At 32.2% G+C, this 18,358-nt stretch overlaps 3 protein-coding genes across 7 annotated transcripts in view; 2 read left to right on the plus strand and 1 right to left on the minus strand.

The window, feature by feature from the left end:
* Nucleotides 1-4,160, plus strand: part of LOC119632218 — a 61,937-nt gene extending 57,777 nt beyond the window's left edge. For both annotated transcript variants that reach the window (XM_038025026.1, XM_038025025.1), the window contains one exon: nucleotides 3,545-4,160. The gene's annotated coding sequence lies outside the window, so the exon portion shown is untranslated. The remainder of the gene's footprint in view (nucleotides 1-3,544) is intronic.
* Nucleotides 4,161-5,238: 1,078 nt separating this feature from the next.
* Nucleotides 5,239-6,921, minus strand: LOC119645108 (TOX high mobility group box family member 4-like). 2 transcript variants are annotated; one of them, XM_038045020.1, is made up of 3 exons: nucleotides 6,852-6,921; nucleotides 6,329-6,769; nucleotides 5,239-6,210 (listed from the first exon to the last, which is right to left on the minus strand). In XM_038045020.1, the coding sequence occupies exons 2-3, from the start codon at nucleotides 6,442-6,444 to the stop codon at nucleotides 5,289-5,291; spliced, it is 1,038 nt and encodes a 345-aa protein (XP_037900948.1). In that variant the 5' UTR covers nucleotides 6,445-6,769; nucleotides 6,852-6,921; the 3' UTR covers nucleotides 5,239-5,288. The 2 variants fall into 2 exon arrangements, with proteins under 2 accessions (XP_037900948.1, XP_037900946.1); XM_038045018.1 differs by having other exon boundaries at nucleotides 5,239-6,257; nucleotides 6,852-6,916.
* Nucleotides 6,922-7,481: 560 nt separating this feature from the next.
* On the plus strand, nucleotides 7,482-18,051 carry LOC119645107 (zinc finger protein on ecdysone puffs). 3 transcript variants are annotated; one of them, XM_038045015.1, is made up of 4 exons: nucleotides 7,488-7,655; nucleotides 9,180-9,500; nucleotides 12,627-12,853; nucleotides 15,910-18,051. In XM_038045015.1, the coding sequence occupies exons 2-4, from the start codon at nucleotides 9,198-9,200 to the stop codon at nucleotides 17,447-17,449; spliced, it is 2,070 nt and encodes a 689-aa protein (XP_037900943.1). In that variant the 5' UTR covers nucleotides 7,488-7,655; nucleotides 9,180-9,197; the 3' UTR covers nucleotides 17,450-18,051. The 3 variants fall into 3 exon arrangements, with proteins under 3 accessions (XP_037900945.1, XP_037900944.1, XP_037900943.1); XM_038045017.1 differs by lacking the exon at nucleotides 12,627-12,853 and having other exon boundaries at nucleotides 7,482-7,655; nucleotides 15,910-16,059; XM_038045016.1 differs by lacking the exons at nucleotides 12,627-12,853; nucleotides 15,910-18,051 and adding an exon at nucleotides 14,913-15,903 and having other exon boundaries at nucleotides 7,482-7,655.
* Nucleotides 18,052-18,358: the final 307 nt, after the last annotated feature.

An 18,358-nucleotide genomic window follows, 5' to 3' on the forward strand; every position in this document is an offset into this window, starting at 1 on the left:
CTGTTATTAATTAATTTCAAGAATAATTGGATCATGTTTATGATTTTACTTTTAGTTCAGGTAATAAATGCCAAAAAGTTTAGATCAAGATTTACTGAAATTTAAATTTGAAAGATGTAAAAGCATTATAGTGTTCCATGGGCGACCATTAAATACTCTATATCACTTTGCTTAGTAGAGTTGCTCACGTAGGACTGCTTCTAAAAATAAGGCGTTACATGGGGAATGATCCAAAAAGTGATCCGATCCGAACCATTTTCAAGAGCGTTCTTCATTTAACCACAGCATGTCGTTGTAGTAAATTTCATCAAAATATAAGAAAAATTACGACCTATAGCTTGAACACAAATATGCATGGACAGATACAAGACGGACAGACATACTTAGATCAATTCAAATTATGATTGTGAACCGAGCTGTATAATAAAAAATGGATCTATCTTAAGCTCTTCTGCGTGTTACATACGTCTTAGCAGTTAACTTAAATCTCATCCATGATTCACACATCCATGGGCCGTCCTTTGAGTATAAAAAGATTTATCTTTAGATCTTCCTTTTTCGGAAGGGGAATCTCCAAATGTGATGATGTCTGTAACAGCTACACAAACTGCTATCAGAAATTTAGTCACATATTCAACAAAGTCAACATCATCCCCGTTTGGAATTCGACTCATTCCAAATGCAAAATCAATCTGAATACACTCAAGTCTATAGTTAATTCCAAAAGGAATTTCACTCGTTCAAGTCTTCGAGTTGCATGTTTGCAAAAATTAAACTTCTACCTAGGAAATGACTTCGTAATATACGCCATAGTCGGTTCAGCAAATTCTGGGACATCCAGCTTTACGTTAGTCAGATATCCACAGATACACCTAGGCAAATTCAAAGTCTTGCAAAAAGTATTTTTCACCTTTATTGAGCTGCTTGCTGTCAGATAGGCTATGATTTTTGCCAAATCCAACAAAATAAAAAAAATTCGTTAATCAAAAACAAAGATCCATATAACATGTATATTTTGAAAATCTATGATATTTTAAATGATCGCCTCCTTAAAGAATGCCACTAGATCTGTGTACCAGGCCACTGCAGTTTCAGTTTAAATGAAAAGGCTGATATGCGCGCGCGTGAAGTTCAATTTGGTGGTACAATCCTTTCCATTCCAGTGATGCTCTCTGTCTAATTTGGAAAAAACAGCATTCAAGAATGGAAGAATGGATATCATGAAATCGTCCGGGGAAAAACTGGTCGTCTTTTTTATAAGATTCAACCTTTCTTATCCTTTGAGCCCCTCCTGGAAGGCAAACTTACGATATGAGAAAGTAAAACATTCAACACACGCATGAGCAAGAACACATATGATAACGTCTACTTAAAAATGATCAAGACAAGATCTCATCTGATATCTGTGATGAATGCAACACTGTAAATTTAGCTGAACATCTAATTTTTGAATGTAGAAATGTCAACATCTTTAGACAACCTTTCTCCTACTTTAACATATGCAATAACTTATATGGAATTTTTCGTGCCAACAATTATACGCATCTGAAGCAGCTGACTGCCTTTCTTTCCTTTTAACTCTTTTTCTCCTACTATCTTTATTACATAAATAAGCAGCCTAAGCTGGCATTTGCCAATACTGTACTGCACTGACTACCGGTACATCTTTGCCGCTTAACAAAAGGGATCATCAGAAAATTTTTTCTACATTTGACAGTGCTGGTCTATAGCCCTTTCAATCCCTACAGTCCTTATCCATTCTAATTTTACAAACCAAAAAGAAAAAAGATTTATTGAGAATAAACTTTTATTTCAAATGAAACGAACACAAAGCTCGTTTTCCTAATAGCTTAGTCATACTTAAATAATTAAGTTAAGATCTCATACAGTGAATTAAATAGTTTGTATGAAGCGAACAACCATTCCTTATTATATCATATAAAAACAGTACTATTCTTTAATTCATTTCTTCCGCTTTGATCATACTTTAATAAATATGCAGTTACTGCAGCGCTTCCCAAATTTTGTATTCTTCTAAAACGATCAAGCAATGTCTGCTTTAACCGATTGTGGAAACTGATATTGATGAGTTGAACTTATCAACACCAGCAACCAATGCATATTTCTATATATTTAATTATACCCTACACCACTTGTGATGTGGGATATATTAAGTTAATGCGGACGTATGCAACACGTAGAAGGGCTTAAAATAGATCCATCTCTTATTATACCGATCAATTCAGAATCATAATCTGAATTGATCTATGCCTGTCTGTGTCTTTGTTCGACTAATGTTTGTCCATGCATATTTGTGTTCAAGCTGCAGGTCGCAGTTTTTGATATATTTTGATGCAATTTGGTACACTCGCATGTTTTGACTTAAGGATGAATACTACTGAAAATGCTTCAGATCGGTCCATTTTTTTGATTACTCCTCTTATAACGCACTATTCTGAAAAATCATTATATGGGGAAAAATCGCCAAATAGCAGCATTTCGATATTCTAAATTGGTATGAGAACTTTGGATCGGCTCTGGCAATTGTTGAACTCCTTCTAATACAACGAAAACTGAACTTCATACGATAAAAACGCATAATTTTCAATGCTGCATGATGAAAATCATATTATAACAATAATTTAAAATAAAAAAATAATTGAAAGCAAATTTGGACCATGTCGGCCTATTCTTTGGATTCTGCCCTGTATAATGATATTCATAAAAATTGATCCTTTGTAGAGCAGAAAATCTAAATTTTATTATATGGTGATGAAAATTGACGACCCATAATAGCAATTTAATGTAAAAATCAAAATTGTGTTACATAATATGGTGTAGAGTATTTAAAGGTGGCACTGTCCAATTATAATGTTCTTGCTTGTTATGTAACTAAAATAAAATGGTTATTAAAAGTCTTTGATTTAGTTTTCTTTGGCGACGCATGAGAAAGCCTAACAGCGACCATTCCAGCATGCAGTTGAATTATTCGACAAACGAATTCATGACTCATTAAGTTGATGTTCGGACATTTTATGCAATTCGTTCTTAATTTAGCAACAAACTGCATTTACATTCAATTGAATAAATTTAAAAAGGTTAAAAACATGATTAGCGTAATATCTATGCCCCTGGTCAAAACTCATTATAGACTGCCCAGCAAGATGTCCGTTTCTATGCAAATCACAAACAAATGATAATTTTTTTTAAAAAAAGGGAGATTTTGTTCATGAGCTATTTGGATTTTGTGGTGTTGTAAACCGACAATCACATTTTTTTAACCCACTTTTGACCCAATAATATCTTCTTCCTTTTTTTTGTTTTTTTTATAAAATATATATTTGCAAAGGAAATTTTAATTATAAAAAAGCTACTGTTACCTTCTTAATGAACGTATACATGAAAAAGAATTCACACATACACATACTCTAAAAGTAACTTTGCTAAATGGAAGAAAAATCGGCAAAGAAGCTAATCCTATGCATTTTTGTATAAATTTATTAATACTTATAAAACAAGATTTTTTTGTTTTTCGTTTCTTTAGATGAGACACTAAAACGCTGCTGCCTTATATTAAATAACGCGCGTAATATGTAAGAGCGAAAAAAAAAAAATAATGAAAATATTGAGTTAATAATGATAAACTCAACAAAGCAACTCTAGTCAATAATTAGTTGCTTCCACTCCGCAAAGAAAAAAAAAAAAGGAAAATTTATTTGTAATCGTTTTAATTCATTTATTAATAACAATGTAATCATTTAAAGTGACGGCAAGCAACTAATGGAAAAAAATTACTTATATAATTATAAAACAAAAGCACAATTAAACTTACATATTATGAAGTCTATATTACCCAATAATAAATAGCCTGCCCGCCCCCTCTTCCCTCCCCCTCCCGTTTTTTGAGCAAACGAAATGTAAAGCGATAAATATATATAACGAAAAATCAAAAATAAAAAACAAACAAACATACGAAAATAGAAGCTATAAAGTGTAGATTTACTTTAACATACACAAGTAATTCATACAACTGCACACATTTACAACGTATTCATACATAAAGATCCCCAAGTTACCTAAAATTGTTTCGCGGTGATATTGTGAAAATATTTAGTTGTTAAAGAAAAATGATGAACAAAAAAAAAAAAAAAAAAAAAAAATTTCAATCACTTAATATAACATTCAAATGGTTTACTTAGAGTTTATATGTGTTTGTTAAATCTGCATACCATACATAAATACATACATGCATACATACGTATATACATACATAAATACATACGATAATGCATAGTTAACTAGATACATGCGTTATTATAAGTAATGTTAAAAGGAATAATTTTAAATTAAATGTATTGTCTTGAGAATTAATACAGAATTTTAAACATTTATAATAGCATTTGCTTTGTGTAGACGTTATATAAATTAAATTAGTTGCCTTCGGGTTTCAAACTCTTCTATAACTACTGTCATCGTCACCATTATGATCATTGCCGCTTCCAGACCGCTTCCTCTCTCTCTCTCTCTCTCTCACTCTCTCTCTTTCTCTGTCCCTCTCTCAAGCAACAAAATTCGCCCGCACTGAGAAAATGATTGAATTGAACAAAAAAATAAAAAAAATAAAAAAAAAAAAAACTTGAACATACACAAGAATATTTTTCTAAACTATATATTTTTGCTAAATAATCATAATCTATGTATGCATTTAATTAAAAAAAATTTTTTTTTCTCATTCTTCTCATTTATAAACAAACACTTGTCTTCTAAGCTTTATTTAGTTGCTTGTCTTGCGTGCTATTTTTATTATTATTATTTTCTTTTTTTAATGCTAAGTTCGCTATGATATATATGACTATTCTGTATTTGTGTTTACTTACGCATGTTTATTTATATTTATTTAAAGCAATTATGAAAAATATAAAAACAAACATCTCAGGCTTCCAACGCCTACTGATTTATTGATTCCTTTTTTTTTTTTTTTTTTAAATATTATTATTACTGTGTATTTTTCTATGCCTGTTAAGCTGTTTATTATAATAAAATATATTTTAAATTATTCTTAACATGACCTTTTGAATTTTAAACAAACGTATTACCACAAAGAAGAAGGAAAGCAAAAAAGAGAGATATTTGATAAATTTTCTTTTTCTATATTTTTAAGTAAAATATATATTTGCTTTATTTATGATAAATAAACAAAAAAAAAAAAAAAATACAGCCAATTAAGAAACTTATTATATATAATAAAATACATAGTTATAAAGCAATGTTTATTTATTTAGTGGATTTTATTTATTTTTCGATTGCACCCAAGCATTGAATACATTACGACAGTGTATGACGACACATTCGTTACTGCAATATTCGTCCTCCCAATCAGGATTGATGATAGCGCGTTTGTTGCAATTTTCCCGAGTGCACTTTTGCATAGCACTGTCTTCGTTAAGCGTCTGTTTATCAAGAGGACCAGGTGTTGTAGAAGTAATCGCCGCTGTATTAGATGCAACATTTGTAGAATTAGATATTATAACGTTTGCGATTTTGATTGGTGACCATTGCTGTTGCGATGATATCTCCGTTGTCGCGGTTGTATTATTACCGTACTGAGTCGATTGTTGCTGTTGGACGGATGAATGATGTTGCTGGTGTTGTTGTCCGTTAACGTGGGTTTCATGTGCATTCGCATTAATTGGAAATGATGTTGAAGTGCCTTGAATTTGTTGAGGGCTGTATTTTAATTCGTTGCTAACCAGCATCTGCGTCTGTTCTTGTTGCTGCTGCCGCGCTTTCATTGTTTGTTGTTGCTCTAATTGTTGTTGTCTATAAATTCTGATTTGTTTTATGTATTCATTACGAGCTATCTCGTTGCGTTTGTTATAAACATTCTTATGAACGGGATCTAAAACATCCCACATTGAAGCCACAATACGTGACAACTCCTGAAAAGGACAATTCGGGTTCTCATGTTTTATGGCGCTTACCGTGTCTCGAAAGAATAAAGCATATGCAGATACAGGTTTAGTCGGTTCATTGGGATCACTGGCATTGCCATTATTGATGATAGCAGAAGATTGTACTTGTTTTCGCGTTGCTGTTGCGCTGGTAGTAGCTGTTGAAGTTATTATGTTATTGGGTGAGTTATAATGTTGAGTATTGGAACTATTATGATTAGCCACTGTGGTACTAGAAACGCATGTATCATCATTGGCACTGTAATATTCGTCCGATATGTTATTGACTTCGGTTATTTTTTTATTCTAAAGTAAAACGGGCAACATTTTGCCTTTAACCATACACGATTTCAATAAAATTAATAATAAACATTAACCTGTAATCCTTGGGATGGCAGCTGTTCGGTCTGTTGTGGGTACATGTACGAATAATTGGTATTAGCAGATAATATTCCATTTGCATTGGTAACAGCACTGGAGTTGGACCCAACATCAGTCAAGTCGAAAACTTCATCACCAAACGAGGGTATATGAAACTGAGTGTTCATAATTCCTTATTATATTTAAAACCTTCTCCGAGATTTTATACGAAACCACATAAAACCTCACACAGAAATTAAAAAATTATGTTTCTACTTTGTTGGCGATGTCACTAATTCCGATTATTTCGATACTTTTTGTACTTTCTATTACACACTATTCTGTTTCGACTACTATTTCGATTAATAAACATTTTAACAAAGTAGCAGCGCACAACTGCTATTGGAGCGTTCGCGCCGTTTGCATTCACCAAATATTTTCACTTGAAATTACATTATCTATTCAATGATAGATAATAAAATAGGTATATAAATGAAATTTATAAATGGGTATGTTATCTATGAAAATAATCTTAATCACCTTAATATTTTGGATGCATTTGAAAAAATGAAAACTTATATAATCCAAATTCTTCAGTCTATTGGATAATCTAGAATTCTCAATGCTGTCGAAGCGATGCACATAATTTATCAATTTTGTCTTTTCAATGAAAATACCATTTTGATATTTCATAATATGAGGAAAATGTGGACACAGATTATGAATGACGTCAAGTAAATGTCATTTTTGAGCTTAAAGTTTTTTTTTGTTTTACGTATGCAGAAAAGTTACGAGAAACGCTCATATCTGTCAAAGCAATATGACTGATAAGGAATTTATATGATTTATATAATTTTAGTTCATTTCACTTCATCAAAAATATAATTTTGTATGATTTTCTTATTGATTGTATCACATTGTTTGTTAAAATGAGAGTTAGTCAACAAAAAAAAAAAAAAAACAATACCTGATAGCACTGACATGCGGAAAAAAGTTAAGGTATCCTTCAATGGACATTAAGTCAAACGCCATACCAAACTCATATGTCATCTCTGCAAGAAATTTCAAATGCACACGCATTGATAAGGTGAAACAACTCTGTCTTTTGCTCTTAGTTTTCGTCGAGAGAGAACAACCAAGCAAAGTGAAAAATTTTTTCACGAGTCAATCAATATTTGTTCGTTGAGTGAGATTGTGTTGCTGCGCTGTCTGTAGTTCTTCTTTTCCCTTAACAAAAAAAAAGTATTTTTGCAGAAAATTGCTACACTTGAGAAGTAATATAAAACAGTGTTATAGACATTTGATTAAAATAATATAAAGCGTGATTAAAAAAATAAGCAAAAGGTACGTAAAAGTATTAATAAATAAATTTCATAAAAAAATGCGCATTTCTTAAATTAGTTATTCTCCATTTTTTTTCTTTTAAGTAAATTAATGAAAACCTTAGTCGTAGCTCATTTGTATGTATGCGTCAATTCGTTTGATTTTAGCATTTCTAAAATATGTTTTTTTACATGCATATGTAATATAAAGACTTTCTTAAGAGGTACAGTTATGCATGTGGTAAGCGGGCATTCTATTTAAATAGTTTCAGTGAAATCCTTGGGATTTTCTTCATGTTTCAACCACGGGCTTTTCCTTTCCTAAATTAATTGATTTTAGTAGGCCGGTTCTGAATGTGCGGTATGCGTCAGTAAAATATATATCTAAAATTTTGTGTATGTATATTTGCGCCATTTTGTTTTTTTTTCCAAGTGTCGCTAGTTTTATTCATGAGCACCACGTTTCTCTTTTGCCATGGTTACAGATAAAGCTTTTTATAGTGTGAGAGTTAAAAGCAAAAAAACATCCATATGAAAGTGATTCTTAGAATCTGTTTCTTCTTCTGTTTTTCGTGACAATTAAGTCTACTTAAAATAATCTGTCAACCATAACTATAAAGAACATTTTTGTTTCGTAATAGCAAGGTATGTTGCCTGTATATTAGTTCTAAAACTACATAATATGAGAAAGGGACCTAACATGTCATAGCTAAAGGAGCGCAATTTTGCTCATCAATTTCACTGAAATGTTCCATATAAATCGTATGCCTCTGTAGGATAAGAAATTAGAAATGAACCATCAATCTCGCAACAACGAAAAACCGGCTACTACTTTTCATGAGTTTTCATTGCAAGTGTAAATCTAAACATATTTAAAAACGTAGCAGTATTTGGGTGGCGTCAAAACTGAGTAAGCATACGTGCATACATGCCTTGGTTTTAAGTTTACCAATCCGAGATATTTACTTCGTTCGGCAAATCATTTCACATCATTTTAATATTTCTGAACAAAGGTGCATAAATCGTCCTTGACTCGTATAAATACTACGGCTTTGAAGTATGTTTTGATTTTAGATATTTTAAACTATGGTTTCATTTCGTATTGGACATTTTTTGTTAAATGTGAAATTTCATATATATTGTATCGTATGCGCAGTGATGCATTTTTTCGTAAGCCTGTTAGAAAACAATTCGCTGTTTATATCTTTGCTGCTTTCGAAAGCATGTATGCTATTTACTCGTTTGTTTTAGAACTTTTATTTATTTTCACAAAAGTAAAGCCCAGAGTTGTGTAGATTTTAGTGTACATACAAAATATAATTTTCATTCTGAATTCCTCACATTTGAAGTAAGTTGTCTGCATTTTTTTTATTGAGAAGAAATGTTTAAAATTTAAGAAATACCGTTTGTAAATATTCCTGGAGTTTACAATTACAATTTAACGAAATGTGAAAGTTCTATAATTTCTAAAACAAATAGGCAAACATCTTTGCACCGCAAACATTAGTTTCAGTCAGAAATTTTACAAATTTTTTAATATTTGCAGTGTTTGAATATAAATAAAATGGCTTTTCGTAATCAAAACCGTAACCGTAGTTTCGGCAATAACTATGGTGGGCCAATGGGCAATACTAATCGTGGCGGCATGGGTGGCAATATGAATATGTCACCATGGGAAGGTCAAAATCCTGGAGCGAATTTTGGAGGAGCTAACATGAGACAAGGCGGTGGTGGTCAAATGAATGCCCAAGCTATTAATTTGGCTAATAATCTGCTGAATAATTTATTCCGCAATCAAAATCCGCCCTCGTTGTTAGATTTGCCACGCGGCGGTAACATGGGAAACCGTGGTCAACGCGGCGGTCCGGTAAGTACAAAATATTTTTATCTATATGTTCTTAGTTTTATTTTATATTTAATACATAAGTATTTATTTGTGTTTTCGTTTAAATATGTTTTCATTTTTTTAATCTTTTTTTTCGTAAACTTAATTTATAAAATAAAAGCTAGGTTGCTTTACAGTAATAAGCATATGTATAACTTGTCGAAGATTTTTCACTGTGGATGTAATAAAAATGTCCTTTTAGGAAGTTTGTTTTCCTCCGAATGACATTAGCTATGGGTTTGAATTTAGAGAAAGCACCTGTTTCTAATAAATGTAACGAGAAGGAAATTCTTTCATACTTTTTATTCCATCAAGCTGTTTATAGAGCAAGTATTTCAGAGATTTTGCGATTTTTTCCAAAAATATATGATGTTGGATGAGGGTTGTTTGACATTCGACAAAAGCTTAAATTTACAGGCCAAACAATTTCAACAAATTTTCCAAACAAATCAAATTGCGTGTGTATTGGGGTGTTCGGAAAGTCCTTTTGTGCCCTTTTTTTGTGAGTGTCAAAATGAAACACTCATTTTTTCTAGTGTAGAAATATATTATTATTGACGGTTCGATAAATGTAATCTCTTCGTGATGTTAATCGTCGGTTTGCCTCAATTAAACCCTTTATTTTGTCTTCATCACCTTTTATCGATCTCTAGAATGTAGTACATCTTCAATATCGAAATTGTCGGAAAGCAATTTTGTAAACCAGTCTTGGCATTGGCTTTCTATTAATACAACTTCATATGCATACATTCAATAATTTTTTGCTATTCTTAAATACCATTTTTACTCCATCGACAGTAAGAAATGAAAATATTTTGGATGTTGATAAGCAATTTTGCAGAATCAAACAAACCTGATGATGGAAATGCTTTATGAAAAAGTACAAATAAATCCATTGTTGAGAAAAAACGAGACAACTTGAAAAACTAACCCAAAGATCACTATTCATCGACAAAAGATTTTCGACAGTTAACATCAACTTGATACTGTAGCTTAATTTAATTTAATATTTTATTATATATTTATTTAGGGATGGGTAACTATTCTCTTAATTTCGATTACTTTTTAATTTTCCTTTCTGCTATAAAATTGATTTATATTTATTGTACAGATGAAACCAAGTCCTTTTTTAGGTGTGGTTTTTAAATTTGTACAAATGCGTTTTTATGATTTTCTCAAATAGCGTGTAAGAGGTATTACAAAAAAAAAAATCTTTTTTTTTTTTTTTATAAGATAAAAGTAGGAAAGTCAAGCAAAAAAATTTGATCTATTTTTTTTCAACTTGTGTGTAATTATGCATATCTTCTAGTCATTTAGAATCTTTTTACTCTATTTGCGATATTTAGAACAAGAAAACATTTTATTTCTGAATAGTTTCTCCCAGACATGAAAATTTCTAATTAAAAATTGTTTTTATTTTATTCTCTCTCTCTCTTTTCCAATTTTTCAAAAATCAAAAACCAAAAAATTTGTCTGTTGCAAATCAAATGTTATATAAAACATTTGCAATAAATAAATCTTCTGCCCAAACTAAAACACCAAAAAAATGTAAAAAAAAAACACAACACTATTGTTTGTAACCGCAAACGTTATGTGTATGTGTGGGTTACTTTCTGGATTTGTGTGCACTGGTCTACCTTTCATGTCAATAACAACCGTCATCAACTTGCAATATGTGGCCATGATGTCCACACATGCGTACAATGCATTCGAAAAATGCCTCTGGTTGTTATTATCGTTGTTGTATTTTTATTGTTGTTGTTGCCATCACCATCCGTCTCATCTATGTATGTACATGCTTTTTATATGAAAACTTCTAAAAACACCAAAAATAAAACAATGCAAAAAAAAATAAATAAATAAAATCGAAAACAAAAAACACAACATATTTGTGTGCGATGGTGGTGCGGGTGACTGTGCTCAAACTACTTTGCCAAACAACAATTTCAAATCCAAAACCGTATGCACACGATATATTGATTGATTGATTGATTGATATCAATGTTTGGTTTTTGTATTTGTGAACGCACAAAATAAAAACCTGAAAACAACCACGCACGAATGCATAATAATACGTACGCATATATACGTGCAATGCCTGTACTATGCATATATACAATATATACGAACAATATTGAATCTGTGACGATTCTTATAATAAACAATAAATCCTGTGCTGGTGTCAACTGGTGTGCAACAACTACTACTACTGAATTAATTACCACCACAAATCGCTACTACATGCAACCGAATTATGTGCTCAATCACACGTTGATTTGTTTGATTGATTGATTGATCGATTGATTGCTACTTCATAAATGACAACTTCTTCGTTCATTCAATGATTGACTGCTTGCTTGTGCCTAATGATAATTGGGTTTCTTCTCTACGGTTTAATATCTCAACGTTTTTTTTTTTTTGTTTCTCAAATCAAAATACAATATAATGACAAAAATAAAATATATATAAAATAAATAACGCAAAAAAAAACGCAAAAAAAACAATCGAAAATATATTAAAATTTGGAAAAAAATTTGTAAAATGTACAAATTTCGAAAACTTTCTGCCACACGCCATACCTACTATATTATCATAACCTCAAATTTTTCAAAACTTTAACCACTTTTGATGATGATTGTCTTTCGAAAACCACCGTTCAATACGATTTGACCACTACTTAATTATTATGACTTTGCAAAAAACAAAACAAATCTATATATACACAAAAAAATGTGAAAAATTATCTGCCGATTACATTTATATGTGAAACGAATACCACCTATCTACCACCACTCTTCAAACGTATAATTTACTGTTTGTCGATGAAATCACAAAATGTAATATAAAACAAACAATTTGAAAAATTCTCCTTACAATGAAATAATGCTAATATGCAATGCTGTGTTCACGTCGTCGTTCGTCAAAAATTGTGTATAAAAATTCATATTACAACAACAACCAATCAATAATTATTAATAAAAACAAAATCAATCAATAAAACAAAAATGTACACTTTTCTTAAAATTCTTATTCGCAAATCTGTTGTTGAAAAACGTTGAAACATATTTTAAAAATATATATGTAATATATGTAATTTCGTATGAGAAGATGGTCAATCGTGGTGGTGGTCCTGGCAATCGCCTTAACAATCGTCGCGCACAAGGAAGCTTCAATTCAAATCGTGCTGGTGGGGGGGCTAAATCAGCCCAAAAATCGGGCGCTGGTGGCGGCATTCGCAAACAGAATGCCTTCGATCGTGCTAAAAAGCTTTTGGCTAAAAATGCCAACAATAGTAAAAAGAAGGATTCCGCTTCTGGCGATAAGAAAGCTGAGAGGTAAGCCAATTAAAAACTTCAAACCAATTCAATTTTCAGTATACCAAAAATTTCAATTCAATATTAATTTTTCTTTCCACCTACTTTAATAATAAATAATAACTATAGTATCGAAGTAATATATATATATATATATATTATATATATTAGATAAGTAATGAGATGATATGTTGTATTTCATATAATTTCAATTTATTTCAAGTACACGATGTGTTAGAAGAAGAAAAAGTTTTATTCTTATTACATTACCACCTATTTAACTACCTATATACCTCTACTACCTATATCAACCCCGCAAAGGGGATTTGCGTTCTTCTAGAGGTGTGGCGCGCAAACGTTTGCTTGTATGTGAGCTCCTGAGATTTAAGTTCTTCATTCAGAATAATGTATTTTTCTTTTTTTGGTTTTCCTATTTTTTTTTTTTTTTTTTTTTCTCTTTCTTTCTTTCCTTTATACACTTTTTCGTTTGTTTATTATATATTGAGAATTTTTATTTTATTTTGTTTCCAATTTGACTTTTTTTTTTTTTTTTTTGAATATATATATATATGTATATGTATATATATGTTTTTTTTTTTTTTTTTTTTTTTTTTTTTTTTTTTTTTTTGCTAAGAAAACAAATCAATGTTGGTAGCGCTGTTGTAAATAAATAACTTTTATACATTTCATGAATTGTTTGCTGATTGGTTTGTTTTTTGAAGGGGTAATTCTAATTAAACAGGTTCTCTGATTCGTTCTAAATTTTCAGTATAGATAAAAATTTTTATTTAATTCAATTTTTCAGTATCTTTACATTGTTAACGATTTTTAAAAAATATTCGAATTAAGATGAAAAGTGAATTCGTTTTTAACCGATTATTTATATTTTATCTATCATTTGTAATATTTTTATACCCATCAGTGCAATGAGTATAGCACGCGGAGCATCATCGGAGACAGCCATGAGTTGTATAATAAGCTTTGAAGAGAGCGACCAGCTTGTGTCCCTTCGATCGGCACAGTCCCCCAGTGTATTAACTTTTCTGGTCTGATTTTTTTTTACCGACTTGCATTTGTTGTTGTGTTCATCACTTCATACTCGAATCATGTCTCGTCTCGGAAGGTGTTTTCAAGCCCGCTTTACTACATCAGTATTTTCTATTTATTATGCTGAACTAAAAAATGATTCACACTTTGTCCGTTAAAAAAGTCAATTTTACCCAACGATCAAACCACATAAAAATTGAATCCAATCGATGGAATAGAATATAGTTTCACAGATTCAGATCGCAACCAATACTCGTGTCTACAGGGGGTATATTTTCTTGCCTGGCTCTCCTCAGCATCGCAGTATGCCGAAAGAAAGTTTTCTTAAAAGGCTTCTTTTTCAACATGCGATTGTTCTCCGATTGACTCACGTAAACAAATCAATTGACATGATGGGAATATTTACGTGGCTTTGAACAGCGAAAAAGGGAGAGTTTTTAATATCTTTAGTCGATTTATTGTGGTCGTTGTAAATTGGCGTCAATGCAAATTTTTCCAATTTTCATATGAAGGATCCACCCGGGCGGACGCCTGAACTTTAGAATTTTAGAATTATTTTCAAAAGTAATCGAAGTGACCTTAAAAATGATCTAATTTCAAGGGTGTGAATCGACTGGCGGCTAAGAAACTCCAAATTTATGACCTATATAATTATATAGGGGCAATAATGCGCATGCTATCAGTTTGCGATGATGGTGATGGGTATAGAAATATAATAATAGTTGTATTGATTTCCTATAAGAGTAATACGTGTTTGAAATAATGTTTAGAAGAACAAAAAAAAAATGTTTTGTTTAACTGAGAAAACCTTTGCATTCGTTCCTTGAGAAATTGCTATAAATGCCTATTTATGTAGGAGGTAGTTTTATATCATTCCTTAACGGCGCTTTTTATTTAATACGATTACCGCCAAACAAAGCAACATGCGTTTAATTAACATGAAGTTTGTAAGCAAAATGCCATTGCTAACATAACGATCGTTCATCTATGATCCGATCGTACAAGCTAAACATTGCTTCTTTTATTTTTCTAGATAAAACGAGAGAGATCGATCGGCCGGCAAAGAGTGGTGGTGTCACCAATTTCATCAGCTAATCTATATGCAGCTAGGAGTAGATAGGAAATTTAATAGTTAAGAAAATTTTACCCTCTGAGCCTTTTCACGACTCGTTTAAACATTAGTGACTCGTATCCATCCATCTATTTATCTATCCGTTGAATGTTATCATTGTTTTTGAATGGTTGTATTTGCGAAACTGCACCGCACCGCACCGCGCACCACTCACCACTTACCACTTACCACTTACCACTCATTTAAATATTCAACTTTTATATATAGTATTAAACAGAAAATCAAATGTACTTATAAATAATGCATGCGACTACTTCATCGAATGCATCAGAACAGTGAATGCAAATGTACAGCAGATGATATTAGTACATTATTGTGACCATCACTTTCACGATTAAAATATAGATTCAACAACAACAACAACAACAACAAGAATAACAACACATTTAGAAATGTAAATCTCTAGGAAATAAAAAAAAAATCTGTGCTGTTAAAACCATTCTATTCCGTAGACAGTTGTATGTTGTGCTGGGCCGGCCGGCCGGCCATCGTTTCTACTTTTACTACGCTTGCCTTGCTAATCGAGCTTGTCAATCAGAATTTGTTGCTTTGTGGTACTACTTAGTAGGGGTAATCCTTTAGGTTTTATGGTAATAACATTTTTAAAATATTCCCCCTTGCAAACCAATATTTCAAACATTAATTTACATTAAAAAGAAAAATGAAAAAGAAAAAAAAAAAGTTAAACTAAAAAAAAAAGAAAAGAAAACTTCATAAAAGGAAAGTATAATTAAGAAGAATCAATCTTTTTATTTTTTTTTTTATGTGCTTATCTTTTTAAAAATATATCTAACGGTTTTCTTGCATTTCTTTTCTATTCCGTTCATACATTTATTCTATCCACCAACAAAATATATAAATCCCATACAATACAATACATATATACATAAATGCGCAGCAAGGAGTCTCCTTACGCCAATGTACCGAACGATATGTTCTATTGCCATCTGTGTAAGAAACATATGTGGGATGCAAATTCTTTCGAAAACCATATCAAAGGTCGTACGCATCTGATGATGCGTGAGGGTATCGAGGAAAGTTACCGCTTAAAGGCAAATATGATACGGCAGGAGGCTAAAATTGCCGAACAATTGAAATCGATTGAATTAGATCGCTTGAAGCGCATGGGCAAAAGCAAGCAACGGCAATTGGATTATTGCACCATGTGCGATTTGAACTTTCACGGTCATATTTCGGCTCATCGAAAGTCGGAGGGTCACTTGCAGTTAAAGAAATTTTTGCATCCTAAATGTATTGAGTGCAATAAGGAATTCGCTACACGTATCGATTACGATTCGCATTTGTTATCGGCCGAACATTTGAGAAAGGCAGCTGAAAAGAATACCAAGGTTGGCGAACGTAAACGCCAGACTTTACCAATTCTAACTGAAGAGGAGGAATTGAAAGATGTACGCCCTCCCCAAAAGAGGAGAAAGCGGATTCCTATTAAAAAGGAAGGTGATGGTACTGATGTTAAGAAAGAGGGCGAGGAGGGCGCCGAAGGTGAAGATGCCGAGGTCGAGGTAAAGAAGGAAAATGACGAAGATGTTGATGAAACTAAAGAAGGTGATGATTTGAATGAAACTCAAGAGGAAGAGGAGGAAGTAGCTTTGCCTGTGGACCCCGACGATTGCATTCTTGATTATAAAGAGGGCGACGAAATACCGACTGAAGTTGATAATCGCTTGCCGAAATATAACTGGAGCCGCCCAGTTGGAGTCAATCTTATTACGAAACTTGAGTGCTACGAATGCTCTTTGTGCGGCAAGTTCTTTGATACTGAAAAGACTGTAGAAGTCCATTCACGCACTGTTACTCATCATCGCAACTTTTTGAAATTCATTAATGAAAAAGCAAGCGACACTAAGATTGCTCAGAAGCGCGCAGCTGCTGCTATCGAAGAAAACGAACGCAAGAAGCGCAAGTTGGAAGAAGCTGAGGCTGCAAATGGTGACGGCGATAATGTTGATGGCGAAGGCGAAGGTGAGGTTGAAGGTGATGGAGAGGGTGAAGGAGAGGAAGGTGGCGAAGGCGAATTATATGATCCATCCGAGGCTACCGGCGATGATGAGGATGTTGAAATGGTTGAAAATGGCGAAGGTGCTGAAGGTGACGAGATTGTTGATGCGGAAGAAAATGGCGAAGAGATGGAAGCTCAAGAAGAAGAACAGGAGCAAGAGGTTGAACCTGAGCCAGAACCCCAAAAGGAACCAGAGCCAGAACCACAGCCTGAACCGGAACCAGAACCAGTTAAGGAACCACCAAAGCCGGAACCGGTTAAAACGCCAGTTAAAGTGGCTGCAGCTGCTGCACCAGCATCAGTTACACCAGCTACTGATAATTCGGCAACGAAGAAACCAGCACCTGCCAACACGCGTGCTGGCAATGTCAAGGGCACGCCGCGAAATCGTGGACGTGGTCGTTATAATCGTTATTAAATACTTGATATATGCGTCCCGTCAACATCAATCATCAATTAAAATGAAACATTCATTAAAATACAATTTTATAATTTCTTTCTCTTTAATTTTTTTCTTGGTTTTTTTTTTTTTTTTTTTTTTTTTATTAAAGGAACGTAATTACCTAAACAGACATAAAAGCACACCTTACTACATACTACATACACACACATACATAATCATATAGTAAACATAATATTGTATTCCTTTCATTCGTTCATTCATTCGTTTATTCATTTTTAAAACTCATCATCCATTCCTTGCCCCCTTATATATGCATATCTAGAATGCAGCATAACATTTTTTAAGTAAACAAAATTACAACAACAATTTAAAAGAGTACGAGCAGCGAAGCATAATGCGCTATTTGAAATTGGATCATGGACTATGACAGTAAGTCTTTGGGCATTTTGTATACATACAGTATGTACATTACACACATATATACATATATATGTATATACAGCATGCATCCACAAGCATGCATATATATATATATATATATATATATCATACAAAGCATATTTAATTACTTCACATTAATGGATAATTTATAAAACAAAAAAAAAAAAAAAAAAAAAGAATTAATCAATTAATGACAGACACAAAACCAAACAAAACTAACAATTTTCGTGTTGTTGCTCTGTAAGAATGCATTAATTTAATAGACGACATAACTTATAATATTAAATAATACAAATAAATATAAAAATAATTCAAGAGTTTTTTATTTCATTTTATAATCTCGCAAGCTGCCGGGAGGGAGGGCTGGAGATCTTTGTTTATTATTATCTTCATAAAAATTGATGCTATCTCGGCAAAGCTATTATCAGGGAGCGTATATAACGCTGCATGTTGATCGGTGGTGATTGGCAGCTTTGATTTGAT

This window comes from Glossina fuscipes, unplaced genomic scaffold (genome assembly GCF_014805625.2).
Source record: "Glossina fuscipes isolate IAEA_lab_2018 unplaced genomic scaffold, Yale_Gfus_2 1, whole genome shotgun sequence".
Classification (NCBI taxonomy): domain Eukaryota; kingdom Metazoa; phylum Arthropoda; class Insecta; order Diptera; family Glossinidae; genus Glossina; species Glossina fuscipes.

Excerpts from the sequence above, each read along its gene's own strand:
- LOC119645107 (XM_038045015.1), top strand. The coding sequence starts at position 9,198 with ATGGCTTTTCGTAATCAAAACCGTAACCGTAGTTTCGGCAATAACTAT. Across the intron at positions 9,501-12,626 it reads GTGGTCAACGCGGCGGTCCG|ATGGTCAATCGTGGTGGTGG; the intron begins GTAAGTACAAAA and ends TCGTATGAGAAG. Across the intron at positions 12,854-15,909 it reads GGCGATAAGAAAGCTGAGAG|CAAGGAGTCTCCTTACGCCA; the intron begins GTAAGCCAATTA and ends ATAAATGCGCAG.
- LOC119645108 (XM_038045018.1), bottom strand. The coding sequence starts at position 6,499 with ATGAACACTCAGTTTCATATACCCTCGTTTGGTGATGAAGTTTTCGAC. Across the intron at positions 6,258-6,328 it reads TGCCATCCCAAGGATTACAG|AATAAAAAAATAACCGAAGT; the intron begins GTTAATGTTTAT and ends GTTTTACTTTAG.